Consider the following 16,188-nt stretch of genomic DNA (forward strand, 5'->3'; position numbering starts at 1 on the left):
AATGGCATCGTGATTGGCACAGATATTGTGGTCAGAAGAACCTGTTCTTGTGCCATACTGTTTTAATTAACTATCTTCAATTCTAAAACTTGTCCTTTGATCTGAAAGAAAGATCTGGATACATTAAGCTCTTCCCTTGTTTAAAGTTTACTTTCAGATCTTCCCTCAACTGCTACATCAAGCTTGAATTGTGTTGAATGTCCATAACTGTAGCTGAGCTCTCTCATGTCTGGTTCAGATGGGTCAATTACTTCCCATCACAATAGCTGTAGTATTTCTTCTAAAGGTGGTGTGTCACTATCTACTGATACATGTTCTAATGGTATATATCTAGGGAGCTGAAAATGTGTTGCTGGAAAAGCGCAGCAGGTCAGGCAGCATCCAAGGAGCAGGAGAATCGACGTTTCGGGCATGAGCCCTTCTTCAGGCTCATGCCCGAAACGTCGATTCTCCTGCTCCTTGGATGCTGCCTGACCTGCTGCGCTTTTACAGCAACACATTTTCAGCTCTGATCTCCAGCATCTGCAGTCCTCACTTCCTCCTAATATTATTTAGGGAATCCAACTTTTCTAATAGTGTTTGCAATAATGCATTGACTTATGGCACCAGCATTGTTTCTATTCTTTGCACATTTTTGAGATTGTCTCACTTTTTTGCAATGACGACACTCTTGAGATAGAGCTGGACATTGCTTTTGTGAGTTTTTCTTTGCTCTATTCCTTGGTCTATGCCTCCCAGCAGCATCAAAGAAATTAAAGACCATTTGTGTTGATTTGTCTTGTGACTGCTTGGTGTGTTTGTATCTTATAATGTTCAAAGGTTTTACTTCTGGAATAAATTTGTCCTTCTATTCCACAAAATTTGTCTTTTTGAAATCTCAGCTTCGAACACAATCTGATTAGCACTTTCAAGTGTGAGATTTTCATTAAACTGTAAAAGAGGTAGAAGAGACTAACCAAAACTTCAAATGACAATTCTGTCTCTGATTAGTTCTGGTTGTCATGCTCCACATTCATGAGCTTCAGGTAAAGTAGAAAGATCATCGATAAAGGTTCCCCCAGAAATTGTTATTTTTATTGAATTTTGCTTGTTCCTTAACTGATTCTCTAAGTAAAATAGTTGTCACGTTTTTAAGACATCAAAGGCATCAGCATTTTCTTTATTTATTTGTCTGTTAATAACATGGTCTGCTCATGGTCCCACAGACTAAAGCAGTGCTTGAACATATTTGGCATGTCATTTGCTCTGCTGATCTGAAGCAAATCTGTCTCAGGAAGGATTTCTTCCATGCTGACCAATTTAACTTGCTGTCTAAAGTATCCATAATCTTGAATCTGCATCAACATGCAATAACGCTCTGCATTTCTGTGTTGAAATCAAACTGCTCATTTTAAATTGTGAAGGTTCCAACACTCTGGTGTCTTCTAAGGAGATACAGGACAAGGCTTAAGGTATGTCATTGCTAACTTTAAAAAGAGACTAAAGAGGACTTCAGAATAACACACAAACACCACTGACTAGCTCCTCCTGAAGACTGTTATATATCTCAGTGGGTGTAGCTATGCAAAGCTTTGTGTTAAGCATGGACTTTATACCACTCCAACTGCTGGGGCTACACTCACTACCCAAGCAGTTGTGGTGCCTTTAAGGTCACTGCCAGTAACAAAGCAGCAAGGTGCTTGCATCAAAAAATAGGACAATAAAGTGACAGTGGCTGACAAAACCTGCTACTGCAGTGACAGTGGCAAGGATTTCTTGGGCATTAGCAACACCAAACAAATGGATATGGGTTAAGTCAGCACTGGCTTCTAGTTCAAGGCGCAAATTGATAATGCCAATGGCGCTGAATTCCTGTGCCAATGCAGCGGCAGAAGATACACTGTTGGGTTAACCCTTTCAGGCCAACCATCATATGCATTAATATTAGTCCAAGAAACCTGGGAGCACATTTGATTTTAACCTTACATATCTAACATTTTCTAAACAGATTACAAAACGAGTTTAACAAAAAAATCAGAAATGCAGAGACTTGGTGTTCCAAGAAGAGTTATATTGGACTCAAAATATCAATTCTGTTTCTCTCACCTCTGCTGAGGTCCTCCAGCATTTTCTGTTTTTACTTCAGATATCCTGTCTCTGCACTACTTTGCTTTTGTTTGAGATTTGATTAACATTCAGGTGGCTGATTTCACTCCAACACTTTAGTATAAATGTAAATTGCGATAATAATTTGTATTGTCAAGGTGAAGATAAAGTTAGCTTAAATCATCTTTGGCCATTCTTTTGATGTTAAGGGAGCTTCAGAAATTAAAAGAAAAGTGTTGTTCCATGGGTTTACTTTTTCATTGGTATTTAACAGAAATTACAACTGAACTACTAATTTACAATTTTTCAATGACTGCATTGCAGTAATTTCATTTTCTTTTTCTTTCCTTAAGTCACTCAGTTTTTTCCCATTTGTGCTGTCACTAGACTGTGGTATAGAGCCTGGTTAGCAAGAAGCTGATGATGTGTTCCTTCCTCTGCAATCCGGCCATTGCTAAACACTGCTATTTTATTAGCATTCTGGATGGTAGACAGGCGATGAGCTATAACAATGCAGGTACGTCCCTCTCTTGCTTTATCCAGCGCTTCTTGGACGATCTATTCAAATGGATAAAATGACAAAATGAAATCCATGACAGGTCAAGTTTGCTAGATAATTCTGATGACAGATTTTTTAAAATAAATCTGACTAATGCTCATAGAAATTGATGGTTTTGCAGTTCTAAATCTATGACTGATGTGGAATGCATATAAGCCACTTTGAGAAAAATAACTATATTCTGCAGTATAATGAAAAACTGAAACCATCTGAAGCAGGGAAAGAATTTTGCCCAATAGTCTTTTTCACTGGCTCGTGTTCACTTCATCCAAATCTCAATTCCGAACACCCTACTTCTTGTATCATAATCTGCAGTAAATTCTTCTTCCCTTTCACCTCTTTCTTCATTAAACCACATTAACTGCTTATCAAGCAGAATTAAATAAAACCTCATTGCTGTTTAGAAGCCTCACTGTGATCTTGAACCACTTATACAACCACCTCCAACTCTAATTCAAATCTTCCCATCTACTGATTCTATTAGACTCTTAGCTCAGTTATCTGCACTGCTATTTTACGATGCAGAGTGACGACAACAGGACAAATTTACCTCCCAAACCATCTCAGCTCAGAAGGTCCCGCCTTCTCAACCACACTTGGGTGTGGTGACCCTCAGGTTGAATTCACCACTAGGTGGCTCTTTCTAATGAGAGATCAATCCTGTTGTCCTGTCGGGCTATGGCTAGCTTACTCAGACCAGTTTCTTCTGCTTCCTCCATCTTTCCATTCAGACATCAAGCATCAGCCAACTTGACCTTACCCTCTGGAACCTTTCTTCCTACTGAACTTAAATATAGCCATGAGTTTTAAAGAAGAACTGTTGAAGATAGAAGGGGAATTAGATTAAAATATAGTATATTAGATGACTGGTGGTGAATATTTAAAGGAATACTTCATAATTCTCAATTAATCTGAAAAAATAAAATTCCAGAGGTCCATCCAAAGGGTTAAAGATTAAAATGAGTTTTTTTTTAATATGGCAAAGAACAATAATAAACCCTGCTGAATAAAGATCTGAAAAGGGTTACTACTTGATTGAGTGCAATAAACACCATCCATTCTGCTGATGTTGTGAGGACTTGGTGAGACAGTGAAGTGAGAATTCATGGGAGACAGACCATAGACTGTGGTCTCCCTGTAGTCTTTATAATATTGTAGAGCTATGCTAATCACATGTAATTTGTTGCATTTCTGCAATAATTTATAACTTGATCCTTCCACAAGATTATTCGGATTAGATTAGAAGGTGACTACCCTATGCACAGTAGACCATGTAGGCCCCTAAAGAACCCACATACTTATAAGTACAGATGGCACCTCCCACAACACAGTGGTCAGCTTGGGGTGTGAAAATCTAATTTAGTAGCACTAGTCCCAATGAGCCAAACAGACTGGGAAACCCAGAAGATTTCAAAGGAAGCAGATACTGCTGATTGCTGAGGACCACAAACTCGAAACAACCTAGTGGCAACCCTCAATACTGAAGAATATTTTGAAGAAGAACTCCAAATCCATCACTCAGACCAAACATTTTGGCGGGCAGACATTTTAGTTAACAGAAATCTCATGAATTTCAAGTTGGACCCAGGAACAAGTGTCACAATATTGGCAGATAGTGAGCCATGGCTGATATAACACTGCTTAAAGCTGACAGACGTTCAACTACATGATTCAGTTGGCAACTAACTAAAGGTATGCTACAAGTCTCGAGATACCAAACATGAAAAATTCCATGTGTCCTTCCAACTGCAGGAGCTAGCACTAAGTGAATATTGTAACATTCAGGAAATAGGCACATCTAAGAAGTTGCGATATTTGACAGTTCTAAAATATTTGCTATAATGAATACTACCTAGGAACAAGGTTTTTGCAAAGTTTTAAATAGATAAGTAAAATATTTCAGAAGGAGTGACACGATGGCTCAGTGGTTAGCACTGCTGCCTCACAGCACTGGGAATCTGATACCAGCCTCGAGCCACTGTCTGTGTGGAGATTGCATATTCTTCCTGTGTCTGTGTGGGTTTCCTCTGGGTGGGTGGTTTCCTCCCACAGTCGAAAGATGTCCAGGTTAGGTGGACTGGCCATGGGAATTTGCCGATATTGTTTAGGGATGTTCAGGCTCAATGGCTTAGCCATGGGAAATGCAGGGTTATAGTGACAGGGTGGGGGTGTAGGTCTGGGTGGGATGCTATTTGGAGAGTGGGTGTGATTTGACGAACAATCCACACTGTAGGGATTCTGTGATTCTATGAAGTAATCGATTTCACAGTCAATTGGAGAAAGTGACAGATATATATAGAGAGGTAGGCTCCATGCAGAAAAGAACTTTCAAACTGTTCTTTTGAGGTGGCAGTTTAGAGCCAACAGCACTGACCTGTCAGAACTCAGAAGTTCTGGGAATCAGTAGATTCATAATTAATAGTACAATTGGAAATCGGTGAAAGGTCAAGAGCTCTGCCGAGTCACAACACAGACAGAAGCCTAGGAGTTAGATGTAATGAAGTGTCAGAGTTAGAGCTTCAGAGAAATGCTGGGAGCTGCGGCAGCTCAGATTAAGCTTTGTGCCATTAACAGTTCAGTGCGACTTTCAGCAAGGCTGAAGGTGGTACACAAAAACAGCATTTACTTTGGCAACTGAGCAAGATTAGAACTCAGGAAACAATCCAGGGCAGTACCAGCTTGGTGAACCTAGCTGTTATGAAAAAGCTGGTGTTTGTAAGTATGTGACGGAGTATAGCTTCCAGCATCCAGGGAGTGTTGTCCCCATTGGTGAGACAGTCCATGCTGAAGCAGCTCTTGAGGGAATTTCAAGGATGAGCCAACAAAAGTGGGAGAACTGTAAGCTCTTTTGAACTTTTCATGAAATTTGGTGACCCACAATGCCACCAACTTCTGTGCTGGTGGAGCGGAGAGGGAATGTGGATAAATCCATGGGATCTCTCTCGATCTCAATTGCTGTTTAATGTGTTCTGTAGTGTATTCACTCAGTTTGTCTGTTACCCATATTTCTCTCATGTTAATTTTGGGATGTTAAAGTAAAAATCATATCCACCTTTCTATAACCTAAGCATTTTGTGTCAATAATGTTTGCATGTTTACTTCAGTTTTATTTGTAATAAACTAATTATTCTTTGTTCACTAAATAAACCTGCCTGAATTTCTAGAACAGATGCAGACTAACATCCATACATTTTAAAGTTTGATGTGACCAGTGTAAGAATAGAATTAGAAAAGCATTGATCCTTTTAAGAATCTGGAAAGCAGTAACTTTCCTAATCCTGAACTCTGCTACGTATCTCCCCATCTCCTTGTTTACCCAACACTTCCCACAGTTGATGCTATTCCTTTCAGGACTTTATTCTTTTAGACATCCACAGCTCTTAGACTTGATGACAAATTTCCAATGTCCAGAAGGAGGGAAGGTTTTGGATTCTTATGGCATTAAGATTGATTCTGGGAAAGTTGGGATCTGTACAAACTACATGGGTCACATGCAGTAGGACTGGGACCAATATCCCTACAGGGGCATTTGTCAGTGATGTGGCTTTAAGAACCAGAAAGGGGAACAAGAATGAGAAAATAAAGGAGAAATGGAAGATAGAAAAGTATAAGTGGAAGGTAGGGGAAACAAGGGCTAGCAGCAACTAGTGTTGTGGAACAAGAGTGTAAAATGTCAAAATGTCAACTCTAATGGAACATTCGCAATAAGGGAGATGAATCAATGACACAAATACTGTAAACGGGCATGATATGATAATCACAAAAACATGGCTCAGGGTTAACAAAGTTGGAAACTCAACATTCAAGAATATTCAGTCTTTAGGAAGACAGGCAAAAAGAGAAAAAAAGAGATCGGGTGACATTGGTAGTGAAAGGTGACATCAGTGAAATAGTGAGAAAAGATATTGGCACAGAAGATATACAGGTGCAAACAGTTTGGGAAAAGCTCCCAACAGGAGATAATGGTTTACTGGACTTGTATTCAGTGGAATGGAAAAGAATGAGAGGGGATCTCACTGAAATGAGACAGGACTGGACAATTTGGATGCAGGCATGATGATTCTTGTGCGTGGAGCTGATAGAACAAGTGGTCACAGTCTCAGGATATGGGGTCAGCCATTTTTGACTGTGATGAGTAGAACTGTCTTAACTTAGACCTGTGGCAATCTCTATCAAGACAGGCGAAGTCACTGAATATGATGGAGGAAAGAAGGAAAGGGAAGGGGAGGAATGGAGGGACGGATATATAAGGGAGTCAAAAGGAGATACGGAGGGAGGAGGACAATGATATTGGGATGAAGAATCACCCATTATTAACTTTAATAGCAGATCAGGCTCAATAAGCTACTCCTTCTTCTACTTTCTGTGTTTCTATGACCCACAATTTAAAACCATCCATTGAGAAGTGAGGTTTATTTCCTGGACACCCAGTTTTTTTTGCTATGAACAATCATTTTTGTTTGCTGTAATCAAGGAATGTGCATGAAATATATTAATAATATCAACTGGGTTGCTCAGTAAACTTCTGAGTAAAAATAAACACGGATAATATTTGTGACGAGAAACTGGCAATAATCTTGAAACCTTTGAGTGGTAGGACTATTCCTCTGTACTGTTCATCATTAAATCAACCCAGTGTTATCTCTTATTCTATAGCCAGCCATTTTTTCATAGGCAACTTTGCTAATGTAATTTTACACAAAACCGATCATTTTCTTCTGTTGAAACAAATCTGGGAGTAATATTCATCATAGTACTTCTGACACATTTGGATGTTTTACAAACACAGTGAGGAATATGGACATATTCAGGTACCACACTTTATTTCCACTATTTACTTCCTCTTGTGCATCTTACTGTTATAATCAAATTGTTTTCAAACACTTTGCACATGACCAACAAGTGAAGCCTCACCATTTCACTTTCTGTATCCAGTGCTGAAGTAGCTTCATCCAAGAGGAGGATCTTGGGGTTTCGGACTAAGGCTCGAGCAATGGCAACACGCTGTTTCTGACCTCCAGAGAGCTGGGCACCCTTGTCTCCAACACACGTATTGTATTTCTAAATAAGTTGAATAGAATAACTAAAATTAGTGACCAGCAATTTTAGAAAGTACTACCAATGTATGATGCTTGTACAGATTATTTTTGTTTTACTTGCACTATCATAAAATGCAGAAACAGAAGTAGGCCATTCAGCCCATCCAGTCTGCTCAGCCATTCAACGAGATCATTACTGATCTGATAATCCTTAACTCACTTTCCCATGCTTTCCCCACAACCTTTGATTCCCTTAGTCATTAAAAATCTGTCATCTCAGTTTGAATATACTCAATGACCCAGCCTCAAAACTCCTCCGCAGTTCCACAGATTCATCCTCAGAAGAATTCCTCCTCATCTCTATCCTGACCAGGAGACCACTTAATCTGATATTATACTCTCTGCGCCTAGACTCTCAGCATTCACCTGTTCATTCCCCGCACCTCTCCCCCTCCCCCACAAGAATCCTATAAAGAATTTTATATGTTTCAATACTTCTCATTCTTCAAAACTTCCATGAGTACAAACTAACCTACAAAACCTGTCCTCACAATACAATTCCTTCATACCCATGATCAATCTTGCGTACCTTCCCCGACCTGCCTCCAATGCCAGTATATACTTCCTTCGATAAGGGGATCAAAACTACTCACAGTATTTCCAGGTGTGGCCTACCTTGTGGCTTGTACAGTTTTTGCAAGACTTGCCTGTTTTAATTTTCCTTTGAAACAAAGACCAAGATTTTATTTGTCTCCCCATTATCTGTTGCACTTGGGTGCTTTTTGTCACTTATGCATAGCTACTCCCAAATCCCTCTGTTCTCTCGCTTTCTGAAGTCTTTCTCCATTTATATAACATTCAGCTCATCTATTCTTCCTGCCAGTGCAAAACCTCATATTTTTCCCACATATATTCCATCTGCCAAGTTTTTGCCCACTCGGTTAACCTGTCTATATCTCTCTGCAGATTCTATCAGCTTCATCACTTGCCTTCCTACTTATTTTTATGTCAATCATGAACTTAGCAATAGTACATTCACTCTCAGTTGAAAAATGTGGTGCTGGAAAAACACAGCAGGCCAGGCAGCATCCGAGGTGCAGAAGATTCGACGTTTCGGGCATAAGCCCTTCTTCAGGAAGGCCTTCTTCCTGAAGATGGGCTTATGCCCAAAATGTCGATTCTCCTGCTCCTCTGATGCTGCCTGGCCTGCTGTGTTTTTCCAGCATAACATTTTTCAACTCTGGTCTCCAGCATCTGCAGTCCTCACTTTCTCCTACATTCACTCTCATCCAAGTCATTATAAATAACCTAGGCCATGATTAACTGCAATCTACTATTTTTTGACATTAGTTGAATAGATTAGTTACAGTGTGGAAACAGGCCCTTCGGCCCAACAAGTCCACACCGACCCACCGAAGTGCAAACCACCCAGACGCATTCCCCTACATTTACCCCTTCACCTAACACTACAGGCAATTTAGCATGGCCAATTCACCTAACCTGCACATTTTTGGACTGTGGGAGGAAACCGGAGCACCCGGAGGAAACCCACGCAGACATGGGGAGAATGACTGTGTGGAGTTTGCACAGTCGCCTGAGGCGGGAATTGAACCTGGGTCTCTGGCGCTGTGAGGCAGCAGTGCTAACCACTGTGCCACTGTGCCGCCCACAAATAGTTCTGACGTACAAAATTATTAATAACTTCATATTTGCACACATGAAGTGATACTTGTTCAGAATATCCTCATCTGCTAAATGCTGTGGCACTGCAGAGAGAGATGACCTGACTCACAACACCAAGCTTGTTGTAGCAGGAGGAGGTAAAGTCACCATAGTCCTCTCTTTCATGAGAGAGAGGTGACTGGTGGTGGTTTAACCCAAGGGCTATCATGCCTCAGGCGCGAAGGGAGGCTGACAATGAGAATCCTTCATGGGAATCTCAACTGGTGTCAGAATGAATCCATGCTGTTGGCATCATACTGCATCACCAAACAGCCAGCCAGCCAGCCAACTGAGCTAACTAATCCCTTAAGGTAGCAGGTGTAATACAATGTAATAGAAGAAAGAAATAAAGTTCCTTAACTGTCCACTCATAGGGCTGCATTTTCCCAGTCCCTATAAAGATACGTTGGGAGACAGGATTGGATAGTAAAGTTGCAAAACAGTGTGACATATTCCTACCTAAACAGCAATCTTCTAGAGATAGGGTCAACATGACAGGGTCTACCGGATAGTGGGGAACACCCAATTATACATATCAATTTGGGGTTTGGGCAAACATTTCAGTGTTACTCGGATCTTTCTGAGGGTAAATAATTTTCCCCCTCTCACCACCTCATTAGAGGCAAACTACAGTGGCTTCCTGGCAATAAACCAGGCTGCTTCGGAACATCAAAATCTTCTCTCAATCACCGCAGCACAGACTCACTGGGGTGTGATGTTTATAACAGTGATCATAGCCATCCATTGGAGGGGTTCTGCCTCCATATTGATGGCATGACAACTGTGGCAATGCATGAATTTTTAAAGTTCTCATTATTTTGCAGAAAGGACTTTCATGTTGAGTTGTTCTCATGATCTCAGTCCTGTCTCAGCAGTGTCCAATTCTCTCCTGATGAGGCTGCAGTTTGGACACCACTGCATATCCTCCCAGTGTTGGTTCCCTGGTCTGTCCACTGTCCTGAATTGGTCAGGGCTGCCAGAGGCAGCTTCTCAATTGGTTGCATTTGAGAAAATGACAACTAACTGGGGAGGTGATGGCCTAGTAAACCACTGGACTGTTAACTGGGGAGGTGATGGCCTAGTAAACCACTGGACTGTTAACTGGGGAGGTGATGGCCTAGTAAACCACTGGACTGTTAACTGGGGAGGTGATGGCCTAGTAAACCACTGGACTGTTAACTGGGGAGGTGATGGCCTAGTAAACCACTGGACTGTTAAGCCACAGACCCACAAAATATCCTGGGGACCTGGGTTTGAATTCCCACTATGGCAGATGGCAGCATTTAAATTCAATAAAAATCTGGAATTAAGAGTCTAATGATGACTATGAATCCATTGTTAGTTGTTGGGAAAAACCTATTAATATGCTTTAAGGCAGGAAACTGCCATCCTTACCTGGTTTGGCCGACACGTGACAGAATGGGGTTGCCTGTGGGCAATTAGGGATGGGCAATAAATGCTGGCCTAGCCAGCGACACTCTCATTCTGTGAATGAATTTTTAAACATCTTCCCACAATTACTTCTGGGTTCCCAACCTAAAAGTGATGCTGATTTAGTGATTTTTCTTTTCTAGTTGGATCAGACTCAGCCTTAGAGATGTGCAAAACAACTGGAAAAGAATAAAGTAAGGAATGCATATTATTCTTTAGCTGGTTAATACCATTTATCTCACTTAAAAATACTTTTTTTTTGCTTGCTCCCTAATCTCAGGGTGGGAACTACCAACATCGAGAATAGGAAGCTGGTCTTCAGGTCAGCATGTGCCCCTCTCCCTCACTTCGCGTAAATAGGCTGTTCTTTTCATGTTTCATTCCTGCAAGATGATATGAAATGCAATCATGCAGAAATTTACCTGAGGCAGAGTTTCAATAAACATATGTATGTTTGCTGCTTTGGCTGCAACCTCTATTTCCTCCTGGGACACAACTCTGCTGTTGTCTCCATAAGCAATGTTGTCAGCAATACTGCAGTCAAACAAAACAGGTTCCTGGGACACAATACCCATCTGTGCCCGGGCCCACTGAATATTGAGATCCTTCATGTTGTGCCCATCTAAAAACTGAACAAGAATTATTTCAATAATCAGTACTGTGTTGTATTGTGACACTGAAGTTGATGTACATTGTAGACTGAACACAGGCGTATGGAAAGATATTCAAGCTAAGGATCAATAGTAATTCCAGAGCAAAATAAGATCATGGGTACATATGACAATGTGATTATTAATGGCTATCACATACATATGATGGCAACAAGGTAACTCTAAACTCTACAACAATATTAGCAGACTTTTCCTCCAGGTACAGGTGTTGAATAATACCGTGACAAATACTGACTGATCGTACTTAAATAAAATGGCTATGTTATTGCATATTTTTCACTTGTTGCAAATGAATATCTTCATATTATCCCCATTGAGAAACCAGAACAAAATAACCAACAATTCGGCTAACAATGAGGGAGCTGTTAGTATACAATCTATGAGTATTCAACGACCAGCATTGGGTCCAGTGAGTTTCAGTAACTGCATTTCAGTGAATTTATCTATAAAAATACAATCCATAGTTTTCTCAATTCTGTAATTAATCTGCACATCTATCGACATTTCCTCAAATAAAAGAATTTTAAGGAATAATTGGCAATAGAAACCGTTTAAAATTGTGATCATATACAGATGCTTTAGAAATGTGTGCTTCTTGCGCTGCAATATGTTGCTATCTTACAAGGTTCTCAATTTTGAAAATTCATGTTTTTCTACATGAGAACAAATATTTTCAAATGCCAGAGGAAAATGAGGAAGAACATCACTACTTTCTCTTTGTGTAAGATATAAACACTCCCCACCCCTGCTGACTTCCTGAGCTGTATTGTTTAACAGCTTCAAACAGTTGGTTGTGTTAAAATGAATAAGCATCTGCTCTCAGTTTTTCACAAACATGAGTATAAATTCTCAAACACGTCTCACATGTTTAGTGCAACGATCAGAATTTCGTCTATCACTACCCCACTTGAAAGCATCACCATTAAAACTTTAATGCTTTCCCTGTGCTTTCCAAGATGGGTATTCTGAATAATATGAAAAGACAGAAACTGCTTTAAAATTAAAACTTCAAATGTATTGATTTAATCACTGTTCAGCATGCACTCTGGATGGGGACTTTAAATGTCCGTCATGAAGAGTGGCTTGGTAGCACCGATTCTGACTGAACTGGCTGAATCCTGAAGGATATATTTATCAAGCTGGGTGTTAATTGGTAAGTTAACATGATAAAAAAAACCTTCTTGATCTGCCTTTTGTCAGTCTACCTATCCCACATGTATCGGTATATGACAGTACTGGGAGGAGCAACCTTTAAGGAAACAAAGTTCAGTCTTCATAGTGAGGACACCTTCGGTTGTACAGTGTGGTACTGCCCCTACTCTAAAGGTGATCCATTCAGAACAGATACAGACAATGGTAAGCTCTCCACAAGCTTACCCATCATTCTGATTTGGAAGTAAGTGTTGCTAGGGCATAGGTCTTGGATTGCCCTCCCTTACACCACTGTGTGAGTAGCTGTTCCAGAAGAACGTTAGCACTTTAACAGGATAGCACTTTTGTCAAGAGATGGGCAATAAATGCTGGCCTGGCCAGTGATGTCCGCATTTCACAAAGGGTTTAAAACAGAGTTCACTTGTAAAGTTACCTGACAGAACTGATAAACTTTAAGATTTTCTTTAGATTGAAGAGTCAGTTTCTTGGCAGGACTCCCTCATGCCCAAATGTCTATGTCAGTTTTTCCACCTGGACACGGACTAGGAAAGGTGATACCATTTTTTGCTCAGTGGAAGATAAATAGAGTGATCGAAGAGAGTCTGAGAAATTACAGGGACCTTTGCTATAGAACACAGCAATCCCAAAAGAAGTTCAACTGACTTAAATAGAGTGTAGAATGGAAAGAATTCTGGGGATTGAGAGGAGTTACTAAGGATGGTAGAACCTGAAGCAGTTTCTATAATGTCTGCCATCCCAATACTTGTACACAATACAAAATGGATTTAATGACCTCACTGGAATGATCAATCTGTCGAGACACTGAAGACTGTCTTAGTGTCCGAAATTCTTTAGGCTAGTTATGTCAACTGGAGGAAGATTCAGTAAATTGTCTTGCTCAGGCCTCATTTGAATATTTCCATTGAAATGAAATCAGCACTGTTGGAAAGGTCACCAATTGAGGAAATTCTCCTATTCAATTTTGACTATTATATGTGTTTCCCATCACCTCTTGGAAAAACCTTCTTGGTCATAAAACCCAAGTGGCTGTTTTCTCTTTGGTAATCTGGCTCCATTAAGAGGAATGGATCAGTGGTGCTGGAAGAGCACAGCAATTCAGGCAGCCTGTCCTCGGATGCTGCCTGAATTGCTGTGCTCTTCCAGCACCACTGATCCAGAATCTGGTTTCCAGCATCTGCAGTCATTGTTTTTACCTCCATTAAGAGGAAAACTGCATGTCCCATTAAAGTCAGCATCAGTAAGTTTCTCTTTGCAATGACAAGGTGATGCCTGACGAACACACAAGTCATCAAGTGTTACCTAGGAGATTCAGTTTCACATTAGTTCAAAACTGTGGTGACTTTTGTTGCTTCAGTTTAAATCCTGCATTGGAATTTGATGGCCACGGAAGGTACATTTATAATATGGTCAAATATGTCGATTAACAAGCTGTAAATCCTCCCAACACATCAATGATAGACCATAAAAATGCAAATATTTCTTGTTCAGCCAGAGCCATATGGTAGTTGCAGTACAACAGCCTCCCCATGTTAAAAGACTCCATGCACATGTTCTTGCTCAGGGCTATACTTCGTTTTATTCTTTGTATTAAAATTAGTGATCGATTCCTACAGTGTGTTCAGAACTGATATCCATGGTGAAAAGGCAGTTTCAACTCTGAAGTCTGACTTGCTCAACATTAACATTAGCTGAGATTATATCAGGTGGTTTGTAGGTTCAGTGGTAAAACTGGACCCAACCAAGTCCAATAAACTATGGTGGGACAGATTCAGGTGCGAAGGGTTCTTGTGACAGTGGTAGTGTCCCTAGCTCTATGCCAGGAGGCCAGGGTTCAAATTCCATACACTCCAGACATGTGTCACAACATTTCTGAGCATGTATTTGGTGACAATGACAGGCTTCTGGGAAGGAAAGTTCCAATTAAACCTCTTTGGACTGTATTTGAAGTGATAGTCTGGTTCATGAGTCATGTTGCTCAGTGCAGAGGACCAAAACTGCCCATTAAAAAAAAAGTGTAAATTTTAATAAAAATCCAGACCAAAGTTTCCATAATCCAAGCTTTCCTGCAGTTTGTGAAACATATGGAAAATAATTCTATTGATCTTGATCACTTACCACTCTTCCACGTAGTGGATCATAGTACCTCTCCAGCAGCTGTACAGTGGTACTTTTCCCACAGCCACTGCTTCCCACTAGAGCCAAGGTTTGCCCCTTCCCAACTGAAAGTGTCAAATTTTGCAACACCATCACATCAGGTCGAGTAGGATAGTTAAAGCCAACATCCTCGAACTTCACTATTCCTTCAAAAGATGCCTTTTACAAAAAAAAAACAATTAATACCATTTCACGATACACACAAATCCTGAATTACATTTGTAAAGGCTTCTCTTTCAGATGCTGAGATGGTTATTTACGCTATTGGATAACAAGAATATACAGAAAGACAGAAGTTTACATTCTATCACACAAACATTTTACCAGAATGTTTGTGCTCACATTTTTGTGATAAAATGTCAGAACCTATTTTTAGCCTGCAAAGTTTCAACTGTGATGAACTTTTTGAGTTCAAGTGTTACTGGCCAAAATCCAATAAAATAGAATTGATCCCAATGAAAGGAATGTTCAACTCTGTTAAGTTATCAGAGGAAAGTCAACTTCACAAAAATAATGGGTGCAGGTTACACATGCAGCGCATTAACCTCCCTTCATGTCTCTCCGCATTTCCATAACATAAATTGAAAATGCTGGAAATACTTTGCAGGTCTGACAATATCAGTGGAGAGAGAAATTAACTTTTTGAGTTAATATTTCAAGTTGTTAACCTTTTGTCAGAATGTGAAAACATTAATAATGTTAACAGGTTTTAAGCATGTTAGGTCATCAACCTGTAATGTTAAAACTGTTTCTATTTCTTTAAAACTGCTCTGTGAACTATTAAAAGTATCCAGCTGTTTCTGTTTAATTGCCAGGTTTCCAGCACCAAAGTATTGTGCATTTGTAAACATATCCATTGTTAAATGTTATATATTTGTTTAAATTCTTGGAATCTTACAAACATTTCTGCCCTCATAATCCAAACAGACAAAATTGTGGCTGCATAGTTTTGTGCAACTTGTTTTGTGGGAAGTTGCTCCTGAATAACCCAAAATTGAAGCACTTTAAGAGACTTACATTTCCTAATTCTTACAGTGAAATACTTACAGGAACATCCCCACTTTCACTGTAGCTGTCTATAGATGGTGTTTGATCAAGCAGCATTTTGATGTGGGCTGCTGAGATCTTGGCCTTTGCGTAGTCTGGTGCAAATGAGCTGGTCTGTCCCAAAGCCATAGCTCCAAATACAATTGCTGAGAATACACTGAAATGGTGACAAATTAAATTAAGCAAAGTGCAGTCTTAATTTAGTAAAATGTCAACGTTTTAAAAAGTACTTACAAATTCTCATACACGACATAAACATTTCATCGCAATATTTGGACTATGTATCAGATAACTTTTACAAAATGCA

At 39.9% G+C, this 16,188-nt stretch overlaps 1 protein-coding gene across 2 annotated transcripts in view; it reads right to left on the minus strand.

Moving 5' to 3' along the window:
* Positions 1–1,141: 1,141 nt before the first annotated feature.
* abcb4 (ATP binding cassette subfamily B member 4) overlaps positions 1,142–16,188 on the minus strand; it is a 129,705-nt gene continuing 114,658 nt past the window's right edge. For both annotated transcript variants that reach the window (XM_087987334.1, XM_043690329.2), the window contains exons 24-28: positions 15,882–16,038; positions 14,796–14,993; positions 11,259–11,465; positions 7,559–7,705; positions 1,142–2,643 (exon numbers count right to left, since the gene is read on the minus strand). In XM_087987334.1, the coding sequence (XP_087843460.1) occupies positions 2,443–2,643; positions 7,559–7,705; positions 11,259–11,465; positions 14,796–14,993; positions 15,882–16,038 (910 nt within the window). In that variant the 3' untranslated portion in view covers positions 1,142–2,442. The remainder of the gene's footprint in view (positions 2,644–7,558; positions 7,706–11,258; positions 11,466–14,795; positions 14,994–15,881; positions 16,039–16,188) is intronic.

The sequence above is a fragment of the Chiloscyllium plagiosum genome, unplaced genomic scaffold (assembly GCF_037043375.1).
Source record: "Chiloscyllium plagiosum isolate Xiang-an unplaced genomic scaffold, Cpla_swu_hap1 HiC_scaffold_5, whole genome shotgun sequence".
Lineage (NCBI taxonomy): Eukaryota > Metazoa > Chordata > Chondrichthyes > Orectolobiformes > Hemiscylliidae > Chiloscyllium > Chiloscyllium plagiosum.